Source organism: Cucurbita pepo, chromosome 1 (genome assembly GCF_057944985.1).
Source record: "Cucurbita pepo subsp. pepo isolate OVF chromosome 1, ASM5794498v1, whole genome shotgun sequence".
In the NCBI taxonomy this organism is placed as follows: domain Eukaryota; kingdom Viridiplantae; phylum Streptophyta; class Magnoliopsida; order Cucurbitales; family Cucurbitaceae; genus Cucurbita; species Cucurbita pepo.
The window spans coordinates 11,551,256-11,565,906 of record NC_141798.1 but is presented as its reverse complement, the minus strand read 5'-3'; the positions used below and the strand labels follow the sequence as shown (position 1 = coordinate 11,565,906).

The 14,651-nt window shown below is 41.0% G+C and overlaps 1 protein-coding gene and 1 pseudogene across 1 annotated transcript; both read left to right on the top strand.

Moving 5' to 3' along the window:
- The first annotated feature begins 200 nt into the window (after positions 1-200).
- Positions 201-1,526, top strand: LOC147794753 (aspartic proteinase CDR1-like). The gene is made up of 2 exons (XM_087122693.1): positions 201-556; positions 1,139-1,526. The coding sequence occupies exons 1-2, from the start codon at positions 201-203 to the stop codon at positions 1,524-1,526; spliced, it is 744 nt and encodes a 247-aa protein (XP_086978819.1).
- A 9,444-nt stretch (positions 1,527-10,970) lies between these two features.
- LOC147794752 (aspartic proteinase CDR1 pseudogene) lies at positions 10,971-12,296 on the top strand (annotated as a pseudogene).
- The last annotated feature ends 2,355 nt before the right edge of the window (positions 12,297-14,651 follow it).

The window sequence follows — 14,651 nt, the reverse complement described above, 5'->3', positions numbered from 1 at the left end:
GAAATATGAAAATTTAATACGATCTGAGTAAATAGAAACAACTAAAGTAACATTCTATTTTTATATTAAAAAAAAACAAGCGAGGGTTACCAAAAACACGGCCGTCCTTTCCTAGTTCTACGTAATAATTTCAATTTCCACGTCATTATCTCTCTCACGCGTATAAATAAAACAAAGAAATCTAAAATCCATGCAATCCCATGGCGCCTACCATATTTCTCCTTCTCGCACTACTTTCCATCGCCGGCAAAGGCGGTGGTCTCAAGCTGGAACTCATCCAACGCCGACTCTCACCCGGCAACGTTTCACCGATGGCAGCCAAGTCACAAATTTGGCCGGAAACCAGCGAATTTATGGTGAAAATCGCCGTCGGAACGCCGCCGACGGAGGTGCATGCAATCCTCGACACTGGCAGCGATTTATTTTGGGCTCAGTGTCGTCCATGTGCGAAATGTTACCGGCAAACGAATCCGATTTACGACCCTTCGAAATCGTCAACCTTTCGAACCCTTTCTTGCAAGTCGCCGCAGTGCCATTTGAGGGGGTCCGGTGCGGCGTGCTCCGACACCGACACGTGTAAGTACGGCTATGGGTATGGAAGCGGATCTACGCAGGGAGAATTGGCGACTGAAAAAATGGCTGTAACTTCGAGGTCTGGAGCGACGACGCCGTTTTCGGGGGTGGTGTTTGGTTGCGGACATAATAATAGTGGAACGTTTAATGCCAATGAAATGGGATTGATCGGATTTGGAAGAGGAGCGATTTCCTTCGTTTCTCAGGTGTATATATATTATCACTTTCAATTATTATTAATATTTTTAAAAACATTATTCGCATTAAATAGTGAAACCAACGGTTAATTATATTCTTATTCAAACAACTATAAAGTTCAAAACCTTATAGTTAATGTAAATTCATATTCACAGATAGGTCCATCGGTCGGCGGCAGAAAGTTCTCCCTTTGTCTGATGCCATACAACACCGACCCGAGAATCTCAAGTAGCCTCTCTATCGGGTCGGGTTCTGAAGTTAAAGGACCCGGAGTCATCACAGCCCAACTCGTTCGAACAACCGACCAGACATCTTACTCTCTCACCCTCACCGGAATCTCCGTCGGAAAAACCCTCGTTCCGTACAGTACGTCGGGACCTCCGACCAAGGGGAGTGCGGTTCTCGATACCGGCACGCCGCCGACTCTCCTCCCCAAAGAATTGTACGGACGATTGGCTGCCGAAGTTCGGCGGCATATCCCGTCGAAGCCCATTGACGATGATACTCTTTGCTACAAAGATAATTTGGGGGATTTGGTGATGACTCTGCACTTCGACGGCGGCGTGGATCTGCGATTGAGTACGGTTCAGACTTTCAATAAGATGCCGGATGGGTCCTTTTGCTTCACCGCGATGGGCGTTGACGACAAGGACGCACTCATCGGGAACAGTATGATGGCGAATTTTTTGGTTGGGTATGATATTGACAATATGACGATGTCGTTTAAGCCCACCGATTGCACAAAAATTGGTTGAGATTTATTGGGCCTATGAAAACAACACGCTGTTTTATAACTATTATTACTTTTCTCGTAACACTTTTGATGTGAGGTTTAGTTTGTTTTATTCATAAAATTTGGAAAGCGTTTATTAATATATGCACGACTATATTCTACTTTAGTCAATATTCCTTTGATTTCTTTTTAGTAATTTTCAGTAACAAATTTTAAGGTAAAATTAGACATTAATTATTAATTATTTTTATTTAAGTTGTGAAATAATATAATTAAATTTACTATAATTCAAGAGACCTTTTACGATTTCCAAAATTTAGGCACAATGATGGAAATCGACGCCGGAGATCTCAGAAAGGAGATTAGGGTTTTGAGGTTGGAGGAGAAGATCTGATAAAAAATCGACGCCGGAGATATGAGAATCGTCAACCTAAACCTTCAGTAGTCCGAGGCAAGGTGCTTTCACGAATCGCACCTTACTATTTCGTCGAAAACGTCTAAGAACTTACGATTAGTCCGCAAATGTCTAGATCGAGATGTTTAAAGAGATTTTGGTGTGCCAGTGACGTTTTTGAGTGATTCTTGGACTTTTACCCTCAGGAGTGTGATCTTCGTAAGTTTTGGAGTGAAGGCGATCGAGATTTCCGTTCGAATCGGAGTTCCAAGAAAACACGATTTTCGGTAAGAACTCGTATCTTTCGTCAAATTCGAACTCGAATAATAAGACGCGTGATTACCAAAACAATATAAGAAGAATATATGGTACAAATAGAATATGAGATCTACAATATTCGTGAAGTGATTCGGATTATGGATTGGAAGATATAAAAATCGAAAGAAAATGGATCGAGAACGCTAAAAATTCACGTTTCTCGAAAATTTGGAAAAAACGCAGCAGGAGAGAGAAGAACGCCGCCAAGCGTCGGCCGGCGTACGGAGGAGCGCGGCAGAATCGATGTTGGACACGTGGTGCATTCCGGCATGTGAGGCGTGCCCCGCACGCGTCAGGCAAGCAGATTGGGGTTGGCCCGAGTCCGAACCGACGCTTCGCACGTGACCCGAGAACGCACGAACCGAACCGACTCTCCAAGCCGGGTGCTGCACCGCGACTGCGCGGGAAGTCGCGCGTAGGAAGCTCTCCACGGCTCGTGTAGCGCGTGAGTACTTGTTTTCCTTCCGTTCGGCCTCCGTTTTATTGTTCTTCGTCTCGATTTTGATACCGACCCTATTATTATGTGAATTAGGACCTGTCAAGGAAATTCTAGAATTTTGGGAATCCTTTCCGCCAAGAAACTCGAGCTTGGAAAGGCACGCGTCAACCAAGTAAGTAACCATTTGGATTCCCACGAGCAGTACTTGTAGGAACCGCTTGGAATGAGCATGCAAGCTACCATACCGATAAACTTAGCTAGCCGAACCTAGCATATGAGTATGGAAACCATGGAAATGAACTAATTAAGAAAATCGATGGAATCTAGTTCGATTATGTATCTATTTCAATTGAGATTGTGATAATGTGTGTATGTATGAGGAGGAAGGGAAACTTGTGGAAGCTGCGCTACGGGTGAAGGTGGATGTTATCTTCCCTTTGAGCATGTTTGTTAATATTACATGTATTGTTGCATGTTAGCCGTAGTGCATCATTGCTTGTGTTATCTTTCTTGTTGAATAGGAGGAAACTACGAGCCTAGACTAGGGCGCTTGAGTGTAGTGCATCATTGCTTGTGTTATCTTTCTTGTTGAATAGGAGGAAACTACGAGCCTAGACTAGGGCGCTTGAGTCTATCTAGGCTAGACAGAACCCTAAATTGGGTTACCTCCTATAAGACCATGCATTTAGATCCGCGAAACGATTACCAGCGGATCTAGAACCCAGAATTCCAAACCACGACAGGTTTGTGAGGCCTTGCACGAGAATCCTATGATGGTGTTACTATAAACACGTGCGGAAGCAATTTGGATCTTTGGCACTCTAAGTACATCAATTATAGTAAATTAGCTAGCATGTTCAAAAGCATTAAAACTCGATGAGTTTGAATACTAACCTTTCGTAGTTCAAATTCCTTTTTCCTCACGAACCGATTTCGAACCACCACTAGTGTCTTCTACGGCCTTAGAACGGGATTGTGGAATCCGGTGAGTGACTAAACTTGATAGGAATTTAATATATCTAAAGAGAGAGTTTTGAGAGATTTTCTCAAAGTTTTTCCGGAAGAATTTCCATGTACCTTGATCACTCTATTCACAGAGTTATTTGCACGTTCTTGCAAATTTGAGATTACCAAAATTTGACCCTCAAAATTCCACTCAAATTTGTGAGATGATGTGGCAAACATGCAAGTTTGGTTAAACCATTTATTGACGCTCAATGTTCCACGAACTCAAACATGGATTTTTCCATGAAGCGAAGTCAACGTTTTAGCTTTCTTTATTTTAATTCAACCATTATTTTCAAATCAAAATAATATTAAACGATTAATTAAACAATTTAATTAATATTTAACATTAAATCAAATGCCAATCTCAATCAATTCCGGCACGCATTAATTATGAATCCCTATTCATAATTAAAATATTTAAATCTTATTTAAATATCTCCAATTCTCTCTTTTCGTTTAATTCATAGTTAAAACAAAATGCGGTTCGTATATATTTAGCATATATTCCCTAATTTGAATTCGAACACTTCGAACTCACTCGTCACACTGTTCTAAGGTTTAGTCCGATATGAGCTAGTAGGGGGGGACCTAATGGACCTACAGATCATGGGCTCCAACGATCCGAGATTAACTGGCTAAACTCGTTAACCTTGTTAACCAACATTCGTTAACTACTAGGACACTCCACTATAGCCTAGTAGTTGCACTCCCCTCACTATAGTTATATTTCTGTCCATTTGATATAACCATGATTAGTAAGTCGATCATTCACAGGTTGTTCGTAACTAGAGCTGGGTCAATTTACCGTTTTACCCCTAAAGTTACTTCTTGTTCCTAAAGTCCCACTGATCCTCTAATGAACAATTGGTTTGTGGTCCAACCACCAAACCGAATCCCTCTCGGGCCCATGAGAGGGTGGGGCCTCTTGTTCAAGACCTGGAATCAGTACTTAAGGGAACAACCTCTCTACTATCCCTAAAAGCGGGTAGGAGTGAATACCATCTTACACCCTCTGTCCCCAGCTATTCACCCAGTCTTACCCCTGAAATGGGAGGCTTATTGAGTCGGCGAACTCGGGCCACTCTCACCCATGCAAATCTAAGGATAATTCCGAATAGATAGGAGTTCATAGTTAGCTCAGGATTAAGATCTAGTTACCTAGGTCATCGAATGAAAAAATAAGTCTCAACAGTAAACGACATTATAAAGCGAGAGTGGTTTCCTTCATGTTCCGATCTTATGCAATACTCATTGCATAGGACGCTCCCACTCACATGTTTCCACATGTACAATTTAGTGATCACATTGTTTATATCATATACAAAAGTGGGCCGCATCCATAGTGTCCCCAGAATACGGTACTCAGCCTTATCCCCGTACTATACATCATTTTGACTACATCCTTGAACTTGATCCACTCTTATGTCTCTACATATAGTTCAAGTAATCATACCATAGCCAGAGTGTTCTTAGTTTATTGGATTTAGATTAATGATCGTAAAATTCACTTTATTCAATAACAATCTTTACTGAATAAACATCAATGATAACTTTATTGAAAACCGAATATGTTTTTGTTTACAAACGGTGAGTTTTAGGACATAAAACCCAACAAACTCCCACTTGGACTAAAACTCTAGTGGGGTTTTACAATGTTGAGTAGAGAGAAAGACATAAATACAATGAACTAGGGCATCACATACCCATGCATTTTCACCCACTTGCCCTAGGTTACATAACACGTAGACCTAGACTCACTAGGTGCCCTTCAAGCACTTTAGCCTTGAGGGGCTTTGTAAATGGATCAGCAATGTTGTGCTCTGAAGCTATCCGTGTGACGACCTCTTCTCCTCGTTGCGCAATCTCTCTTATGAGGTGATATTTGCTGTAACGCCCCTAATTTTCTTTAACCTAATTAGTGACGTCACCCATGCATACTTATCTCATTAGGCGGAAGCTCATCATAAATAACCTTGAAATAGTCTTTCATAAAAATTCATGAATCCAAAACAAAACCTATACTCCGAAAATAAACCTTCAATACTGAATTCAAAATAAATCCAAATAAAACGATACTCAATCCTATGACTTAAAACAGTCTAATAAAAGTAAACTCCTAAAAATATCCCGTCTCCAACTTCCATGGTGGCCTCAGCTCCGCCGTCAACCGTACATTGGCGCCTTGCCTTTACCTGAAAAATGTAGGTAGCACGTGGCTTGAGTATTTTATGAAATACTCAGTAAGTCACCCCACTGTTGGGGTTAGGATTGCAACATATGAGCGGGACCTAACTTTTCATAAACTTTTCATAGCCTTGGGCGCTTTTCTATTCCGGGTAGGGTTGGATGTGTGGTACTCCTTCACACATGGCCCATATACGTGTACATGAACCCACCAGGTGGGCTCTTAGACGTACCCCCTGGGCCTGACTTGGTTGGGCACAACGTGTTACACTTAGCCGGACACCATAGAACAGAAAAGGGCCCGCATGATATCATGGCGAACATAAATATCGTATTTCATTCTTTCGTATCATAAAGGGGAAGAATCCCGATGCACGTGACATACATATATGCATGAGGTCCCTTAACATATTTAACATGGCATTACATAAGCAGTGCTAACATCGCATTTACGTTTCTTACATCACATGGCATCTCACATGACTTACATTACATGGCATATTACATAAACATTCCAGTTGCATAAACATCTCATGACATGACTCAATAATTCTACGTGTATCTATGGCATCAATCAACATATTCATGGCATACAATACTAACATCTCATTCATGACATAACATAAACAGTCAACAGTCAACACAAGTTCATACGTCACATAACATACACAATCTACGGTCAACACAATCTATACATCACATAATCATATCACATAAAATATGGTGCATGCAGGGGCCACAGGGCACACACCATCATACAACACGTAGAAAGCTAACTCCAACAGTAAGGTCACTTACCTCGATAGTCTTGGTTGAAGTCACTCACAACGAGCTAATCCCAGCGGTTAAATATGTCCTATGATAACCACATAAAAATTTAGAACCTTTCATAAGGTACCCTAGCTAAACCTCATGCTATTTATCAAAATAAATCATCGACCTAATCTGTCTTTAACGTTTAGGAGCCATACTGACCTCGGATGGTAAAACTAAGGGCAGAAACGGCTTCGGAAGGACCAAAAACCTTGGAATCGATATATTATAGTGATACCGATTCACCAAGCCGAGCTGCCGAGCCGACCAATTAAGCCGCCAAGCTGAGTTGCGGGATTTGACGGAGCCGAGCTGCGGGTTTTGACGGAGCCGAGCCGCCGTACACGTCAAGCCGAGCCGAGAGCACGCGTGCGGAGCCGAGACCAAGGCTGCAGCGCTCGTCCGCGTTGGGCCGAAACGCACAGGGCCCGCGTTCATTCCGTGGGCTGGTCCAGAGGCCAAACGTGAACCCAACCCGTTTTCCTTCGTCTTCCTTACCCGAAATCTCGCAAAAACCCTAATCGTCGCTGCGCCGCCAACGACGTCGTCACAACCCCGATTCCGACGACGCGACGACACCCCTTGCCTATTCCGACCGACGCGCAACGATATTCAACACCGATAGCCTCGGTCGCTTCTCCCTCCGGCCACTCACCGAAGAAAATCCAGCGAACCACCTCACACGTTTTTCCTGGCTAACCCTCTCGATTTTTTCCGTACTCTCAGACACCCTCGAAAATCCTAAACGTTTGGAGAGCAAAAGTTGTTTTCAATGAAGGAGGAGAGTTGTATATGGGAATATAAAAGGTCTTTATGACTTTTCCATTAAGGCAGTAATTTCCTTCCTATAAATCATACCTTTTCCAGCGACAATAAATGCAGCATAATATCTTTTCGTTTTGGCAGCAAAAATAAAATCTTAGCATAAAATGTAAAATAAATAAAACAAAAATTCGAATCCTTACATTTGCGCTCAATATGTTTTCCTCGCTTATGGCTTCTTGGTTCTTTAGAATTTGCAACTGCTCCACTGTTATCACAATAAAGAGGGATAGACAGATGCATATTTGGAACCACTTTCCAATCAGTTAAGAACTTCCTAAGCCATACTGATTCTTTCGCTGCTTCACAACCAGCAACATAATCAGCCTCCATGGCGGAATCAACAATGCAACCTTGCTTTATTATGCTTCTCCGTATTATTGCTCCTCCGTTCAGAGTGAAAACAGATCCCGATGTCGATTTCCTCGAATCTATATCGGTCGAAAATCTGAGTCAGTGTACCCTGTAGGGATCAGATCCCTTAGCGCCGTACATTAGCATATAGTCCCTCGTTCTCCTAAGATACTTGAGGATATTTTTAACGACAGTCCAATGAGCATGTCCCGGACTGGACTGATATCTGCTGACAATTCCCGCAGCATAGCATATGTCTGGTTTGGTACACAACATGGCATACATCAGACTACCGACTGCTGATGCATAGGGAACATGTCTCATATCCTCAACTTCTTGAGGTGTCTTAGGACTTTTTTCCTTCGACAAATGAACTCCATGCCTGAAAGGTGATAATCCTGTCTTGGAGTCCTGCTTCTTATAACGAACCAACATTTTGTCGATGTAGGATGCCTGAGACAATGCTAGTGTTTTGTTCTTGCGATTCCGAACAATTTGGATTCCAAGAACAAACTTAGCCTCTCCCAAATCTTTCATTTGGAATTGTGTCGCTAGCCAATGCTTAATGTCAGTCAGAAATCCCACATCATGCCCAATGAGTAGGATATCGTCAACGTACAACACTAGGAAAACTACTGTAGAGTTGACTATCTTCTCGTAAACACAAGGTTCGTCAACATTTTGTTTAAAGCCATAACATTTGATCGCAGTATCAAACCTTGTATTCCAAGATCGAGATGCTTGCTTCAACCCATAAATGGATCTTTTAAGCTTGCAAACCTTTTGCTCGTGATCCCGTTCAATGAACCCCTGTGGTTGAGCCATATAGATACTCTCCTCAAGATTTCCGTTTAGAAAGGCTGTCTTGACATCCATTTGCCAAATTTCATAATCATAAAATGTGGCAATGGACAAGAGTATTCTAATCGATTTAAGCATAGCAACAGGAGAGAAGGTTTCTTCATAGTCCACCCCCTCTCTTTGGGTATAACCCTTTGCTACAAGTCGAGCTTTAAAGGTCTGTACCTTACCGGCTTGGTCTCGTTTCCTCTTGTAGGTCCATTTGCAACCAATAGGTTTTACCCCATCTTGTTGATCTACAAGTTCCCAGACTGAATTGAAGTACATTGACTCCATTTCAAGATTCATGGCTTTGATCCACTGATCTCTATCTTCATCATTCATTGCCTGTTTGTAGGTTAATGGATCCTCAACGCCATCATCAGGTATGATGACCTGTGTTTCTGCCAAACCCAAGTAACGATCGGGTTGAGTTATAACCCTCCCACTACGTCGAGGCATTCTCAACTCTTGAGAAGGATGCGATTGACCAGAAGTGCCAGGTCCATCAACAACTCTTGTTGAAGGGCCAGCCTGATCAACAACTCTTTTTGTCTTATAAGTAGCTTCTTTAGAAATCTCACTCGATACTAGTTTGCTGCGAGGTTGATGATTTCTTACGTGGTCTTCCTCTAAGAATGTAGCGTTTGTTGACACAAACACTCTGTTTTCTTGAGGGTCATAAAACAGACCACCTTTCGTCTCTTTGAGGTATCCTACGAATAGGCATAATTTCGAACGACGTTCTAATTTCTTGGGATTTTGCACCAACACGTGTGCTGGGCATCCCCAAATCCTGAAGTGACGTAAACTACCTTTACGCCCTCTCCATAACTCATAAGGTGTTTCTGAGACACTCTTAGAAGGAACCATGTTCAAAATGCATGCAGCAGTCTCCACTGCATATCCCCAAAACGAATCAGGTAATTGAGCGAAACTCATCATAGACCGAACCATGTCTAACAGAGTTCTATTTCTCCTTTCTGATACACCGTTCTGTTGACGCATGCCAGGGGCTGGGAGTTGAGACGTTATTCCATGTTCTATCATATAGTCCTGGAATCTTAAGTCCATATACTCTCCACCTCGATCTGATCGAAGTGTTTTAATAGTTTTTCCTCATCGATTCTCAACCTCAGTCTTATACTCTCTGAACATTTCAAGAGCTTCGGACTTGTGATGCATTAGGTAAATATAGCATTACCTTGAATAATCATCGATAAAACTGATGAAATATTCATACCGTTCTTTTTCTCGTTTTAAATTTTATCCGATTTTATCTTCTATTTTATTTTCTTTTTAATTTCGTCTTTTTAGTCACGATTCGGCTTTTCGAAGCCTCGAAAATTGGGTCGTGACAATAACATAATTATGAATATTCAAAATTGATATTCTTATAAATATTCAAAATCGATTTTTATGAAATGTAAAGTTAAATAATAATTGGTTATATGAATGATTAACTTCAAATGATTTTAACAATTTTGAAGTTACCCTTGTGTTCTAAAACGTGGTTTGATATGAGTTTTTGTTTAAAAATTAAAAATATAGCATTCATTATTATTTATCACAATTTTAAAACTTTTCCCAACCTTACTAACTTTGACTATTAACATACTCATATTCTGTTCTTTTAGTTTAGGTTTTTTTTGGACCCGTTATTAAACTATTTTCCTTTCTAGAATTAAAGTTATAATTAACAATAACAAACCTTCATTAATTAATTAATTAATTATGATAAATTCAAAAGTTTATATAGTTTTATTTAATTCCTTTATTCCAAGATAATTATTAAAATAGAATTCTGAATAACATTATTTAGATCTAAATTTGATTTATAGTTAATCAAATAATTATAAATTGTTAATTAATCATCAAGCAATACATTGAATTTATTTAATTAGTTAAATTAAATAAATGATTCTATTTTTAATAATCGAAATACTATGTTTTTTTTTTCAAGTTAATTTGAAAAGTTTACATAGTTTTATTTAATTCAAAGATAATTATTAAAATAGAATAAGAAATATACTCCTATTTAAATATTTTTGTTTTCCTTATTTAGATTAAAACTAAATTTATTAAAGGCTTGGAAATATGAAAATTTAATACGATCTGAGTAAATAGAAACAACTAAAGTAACATTCTATTTTTATATTAAAAAAAAAATCAAGCGAGGGTTACCAAAAACACGGCCGTCCTTTCCTAGTTCTAGGTAATAATTTCAATTTCCACGTCATTATCTCTCTCACGCGTATAAATAAAACAAAGAAATCTAAAATCCATGCAATCCCATGGCGCCTACCATATTTCTCCTTCTCGCACTACTTTCCATCGCCGGCAAAGGCGGTGGTCTCAAGCTGGAACTCATCCAACGCCGACTCTCACCCGGCAACGTTTCACCGATGGCAGCCAAGTCACAAATTTGGCCGGAAACCAGCGAATTTATGGTGAAAATCGCCGTTGGAACGCCGCCGACGGAGGTGCATGCAATCCTCGACACTGGCAGCAATTTATTTTGGGCTCAGTGTCGTCCATGTGCGAAATGTTACCGGCAAACGAATCCGATTTACGACCCTTTGAAATCGTCAACCTTTCGAACCCTTTCTTGCAAGTCGCCGCAGTGCCATTTGAGGGGGTCCGGTGCGGCGTGCTCCGGCACCGACACGTGTAAGTACGGCTATGGGTATGGAAGCGGATCTACGCAGGGAGAATTGGCGACTGAAAAAATGGCTGTAACTTCGAGGTCTGGAGCGACGACGCCGTTTTCGGGGGTGGTGTTTGGTTGCGGACATAATAATAGTGGAACGTTTAATGCCAATGAAATGGGATTGATCGGATTTGGAAGAGGAGCGATTTCCTTCGTTTCTCAGGTGTATATATATTATCACTTTCAATTATTATTAATATTTTTAAAAACATTATTCGCATTAAATGGTGAAACCAACGGTTAATTATATTCTTATTCAAACAACTATAAAGTTCAAAACCTTATAGTTAATGTAAATTCATATTCACAGATAGGTCCATCGGTCGGCGGTAGAAAGTTCTCCCTTTGTCTGATGCCATACAACACCGACCCGAGAATCTCAAGTAGCCTCTCTATTGGGTCGGGTTCTGAAGTTAAAGGACCCGGAGTCATCACAGCCCAACTCGTTCGAACAGCCGACCAGACATCTTACTCTCTCACCCTCACGGGAATCTCCGTCGGAAAAACCCTCGTTCCGTACAGTACGTCGGGACCTCCGGCCAAGGGGAATGCGGTTCTCGATACCGGCACGCCGCCGACTCTCCTCCCCAAAGAATTGTACGGACGATTGGCTGCCGAAGTTCGGCGGCATATCCCGTCGAAGCCCATTGACGATGATACTCTTTGCTACAAAGATAATTTGGGGGATTTGGTGATGACTCTGCACTTCGACGGCGGCGTGGATCTGCGATTGAGTACGGTTCAGACTTTCAATAAGATGCCGGATGGGTCCTTTTGCTTCACCGCGATGGGCGTTGACGACAAGGACGCACTCATCGGGAACAGTATGATGGCGAATTTTTTGGTTGGGTATGATATTGACAATATGACGGTGTCGTTTAAGCCCACCGATTGCACAAAAATTGGTTGAGATTTTTTGGGCCTATGAAAACAACACGTTATTTTATAACTATTATTACTTTTCTCGTAACGCTTTTGATGTGAGGTTTAGTTTGTTTTATTCATAAAATTTGGAAAGCGTTTATTAATATATGCACGACTATATTCTACTTTAGTCAATATTCCTTTGATTTCTTTTTAGTAATTTTCAGTAACAAATTTTAAGGTAAAATTAGACATTAATTATTAATTATTTTTATTTAAGTTGTGAAATAATATAATTAAATTTACTATAATTCAAGAGACCTTTTACGATTTCAAAAATTTAGGCACAATGATGGAAATCGACGCCGGAGATCTCAGAAAGGAGATTAGGGTTTTGAGGTTGGAGGAGAAGATCTGATAAAAAATCGACGCCGGAGATCTGAGAATCCTCAACCTAAACCTTCAGTAGTCCGAGGCAAGGTGCTTTCACGAATCGCACCTTCCTATTTCGTCGAAAACGTCTAAGAACTTACGATTAGTCCGCGAATGTCTAGATCGAGATGTTTATCGAGATTTTGGTGTGCTAGTGACGTTTTTGAGTGATTCTTGGACTTTTACCCTCAGGAGTGTGATCTTCGTAAGTTTTGGAGTGAAGGCGGTCGAGATTTCCGTTCGAATCGGAGTTTCAAGAAAACATGATTTTCGGTAAGAACTCGTATTTTTCGTCAAATTCGAACTCGAATAATAAGTTGCGTGATTACCAAAACAATATAAGAAGAATATATGGTAGAAATAGAATATGAGATCTACAATATTCCTGAAGTGATTCGGATTATGGATTGGAAGATATAAAAATCGAAAGAAAATGGATCGAGAAAGCTAAAAATTCACGTTTCTCGAAAATTTGGAAAAAAATGCAGCAGGAGAGAGAAGAACGCCGCCAAGCGTCGGCCGGCGTACGGAGGAGCGCGGCAGAATCGATGTTGGACACGTGGCGCATTCCGGCTGGTGAGGCGTGCCCCGCACGCGTCAGGCAAAAGGATTGGGGTTGGCCCGAGTCTGAACCGACGCTCCGCACGAGACTCGAGAACGCACGAATCGTCCGACGCTCCAACACGGGTGCTGCCCCGCAACTGCGCGGGAAGTCGCGCGTAGGAAGCTCTCCACGGCTCGTTTAGCGCGTGAGTACTTGTTTTCCTTCCGTTCGGCCTCCGTTTTATTGTTCTTCGTCTCGATTTTGATACCGACCCTATTATTATGTGAATTAGGACCTATCAAGGAAATTCTAGAATTTTTGGAATCCTTTCCGCTAAGAAACTCGAGCTTGGAAAGGCATGCATCAACCAAGTAAGTAACCATTTGGATTCCCACGAGCAGTACTTGTAGGAACCGCTCGGAATGAGCATGCATGCTACCATACCGATAAACTTAGCTAGCCGAACCTAGCATATGAGTATGGAAACCATGGAAATGAACTAATTAAGAAAATCGATGGAATCTAGTTCGATTATGTATCTGTTTCAATTGAGATTGTGATAATGTGTGTATGTATGAGGAGGAAGGGAAACTTGTGAAAGCTGCGCTCCGGGTGAAGGTGGATGTTATCTTCCCTTTGAGCATGTTTGTTAATATTACATGTATTGTTGCATGTTAGCTGTAGTGCATCATTGCTTGTGTTATCTTTCTTGTTGAATAGGAGGACACTACGAGCCTAGACTAGGGCGCTTGAGTGTAGTGCATCATTGCTTGTGTTATCTTTCTTGTTGAATAGGAGGAAACTACGAGCCTAGACTAGGGCGCTTGAGTCTATCTAGGCTAGACAGAACCCTAAATTGGGATACCTCCTATAAGACCATGCATTTAGATCCGCGAAACGATTACCAGCGGATCTAGAACCCAGAATTCCAAACCACGACAGGTTTGTGAGGCCTTGCACGAGAATCCTATGATGGTGTTACTATAAACACGTGCGGAAGCAATTTGGATCTTTGGCACTCTAAGTACATCAATTATAGTAAATTAGCTAGCATGTTCAAAAGCATTAAAACTCGATGAGTTTGAATACTAACCTTTCGTAGTTCAAATTCTTTTTTCCTCACGAACCGTTTCAAACCACCACTAGTGTCTTCTCCGGCCTTAGAACGGGATTGTGGAATCCGGTGAGTGACTAAACTTGATAGGAATTTAATATATCTAAAGAGAGAGTTTTGAGAGATTTTCTCAAAGTTTTCGAGAAGAATTTCAATGTACCTTGATCACTCTATTTATAGAGTTATTTGCACGTTCTTGCAAATTTGAGATTACCAAAATTTGACCCTCAAAATTCCACTCAAATTTGTGAGATGATGTGGCAAACATGCAAGTTTGGTTAAACCATTTATTGACGCTCAATGTTCCACGA

Excerpts from the sequence above, each read along its gene's own strand:
- LOC147794753 (XM_087122693.1), top strand. The coding sequence starts at position 201 with ATGGCGCCTACCATATTTCTCCTTCTCGCACTACTTTCCATCGCCGGC. Across the intron at positions 557-1,138 it reads TTGAGGGGGTCCGGTGCGGC|TACGTCGGGACCTCCGACCA; the intron begins GTGCTCCGACAC and ends CGTTCCGTACAG.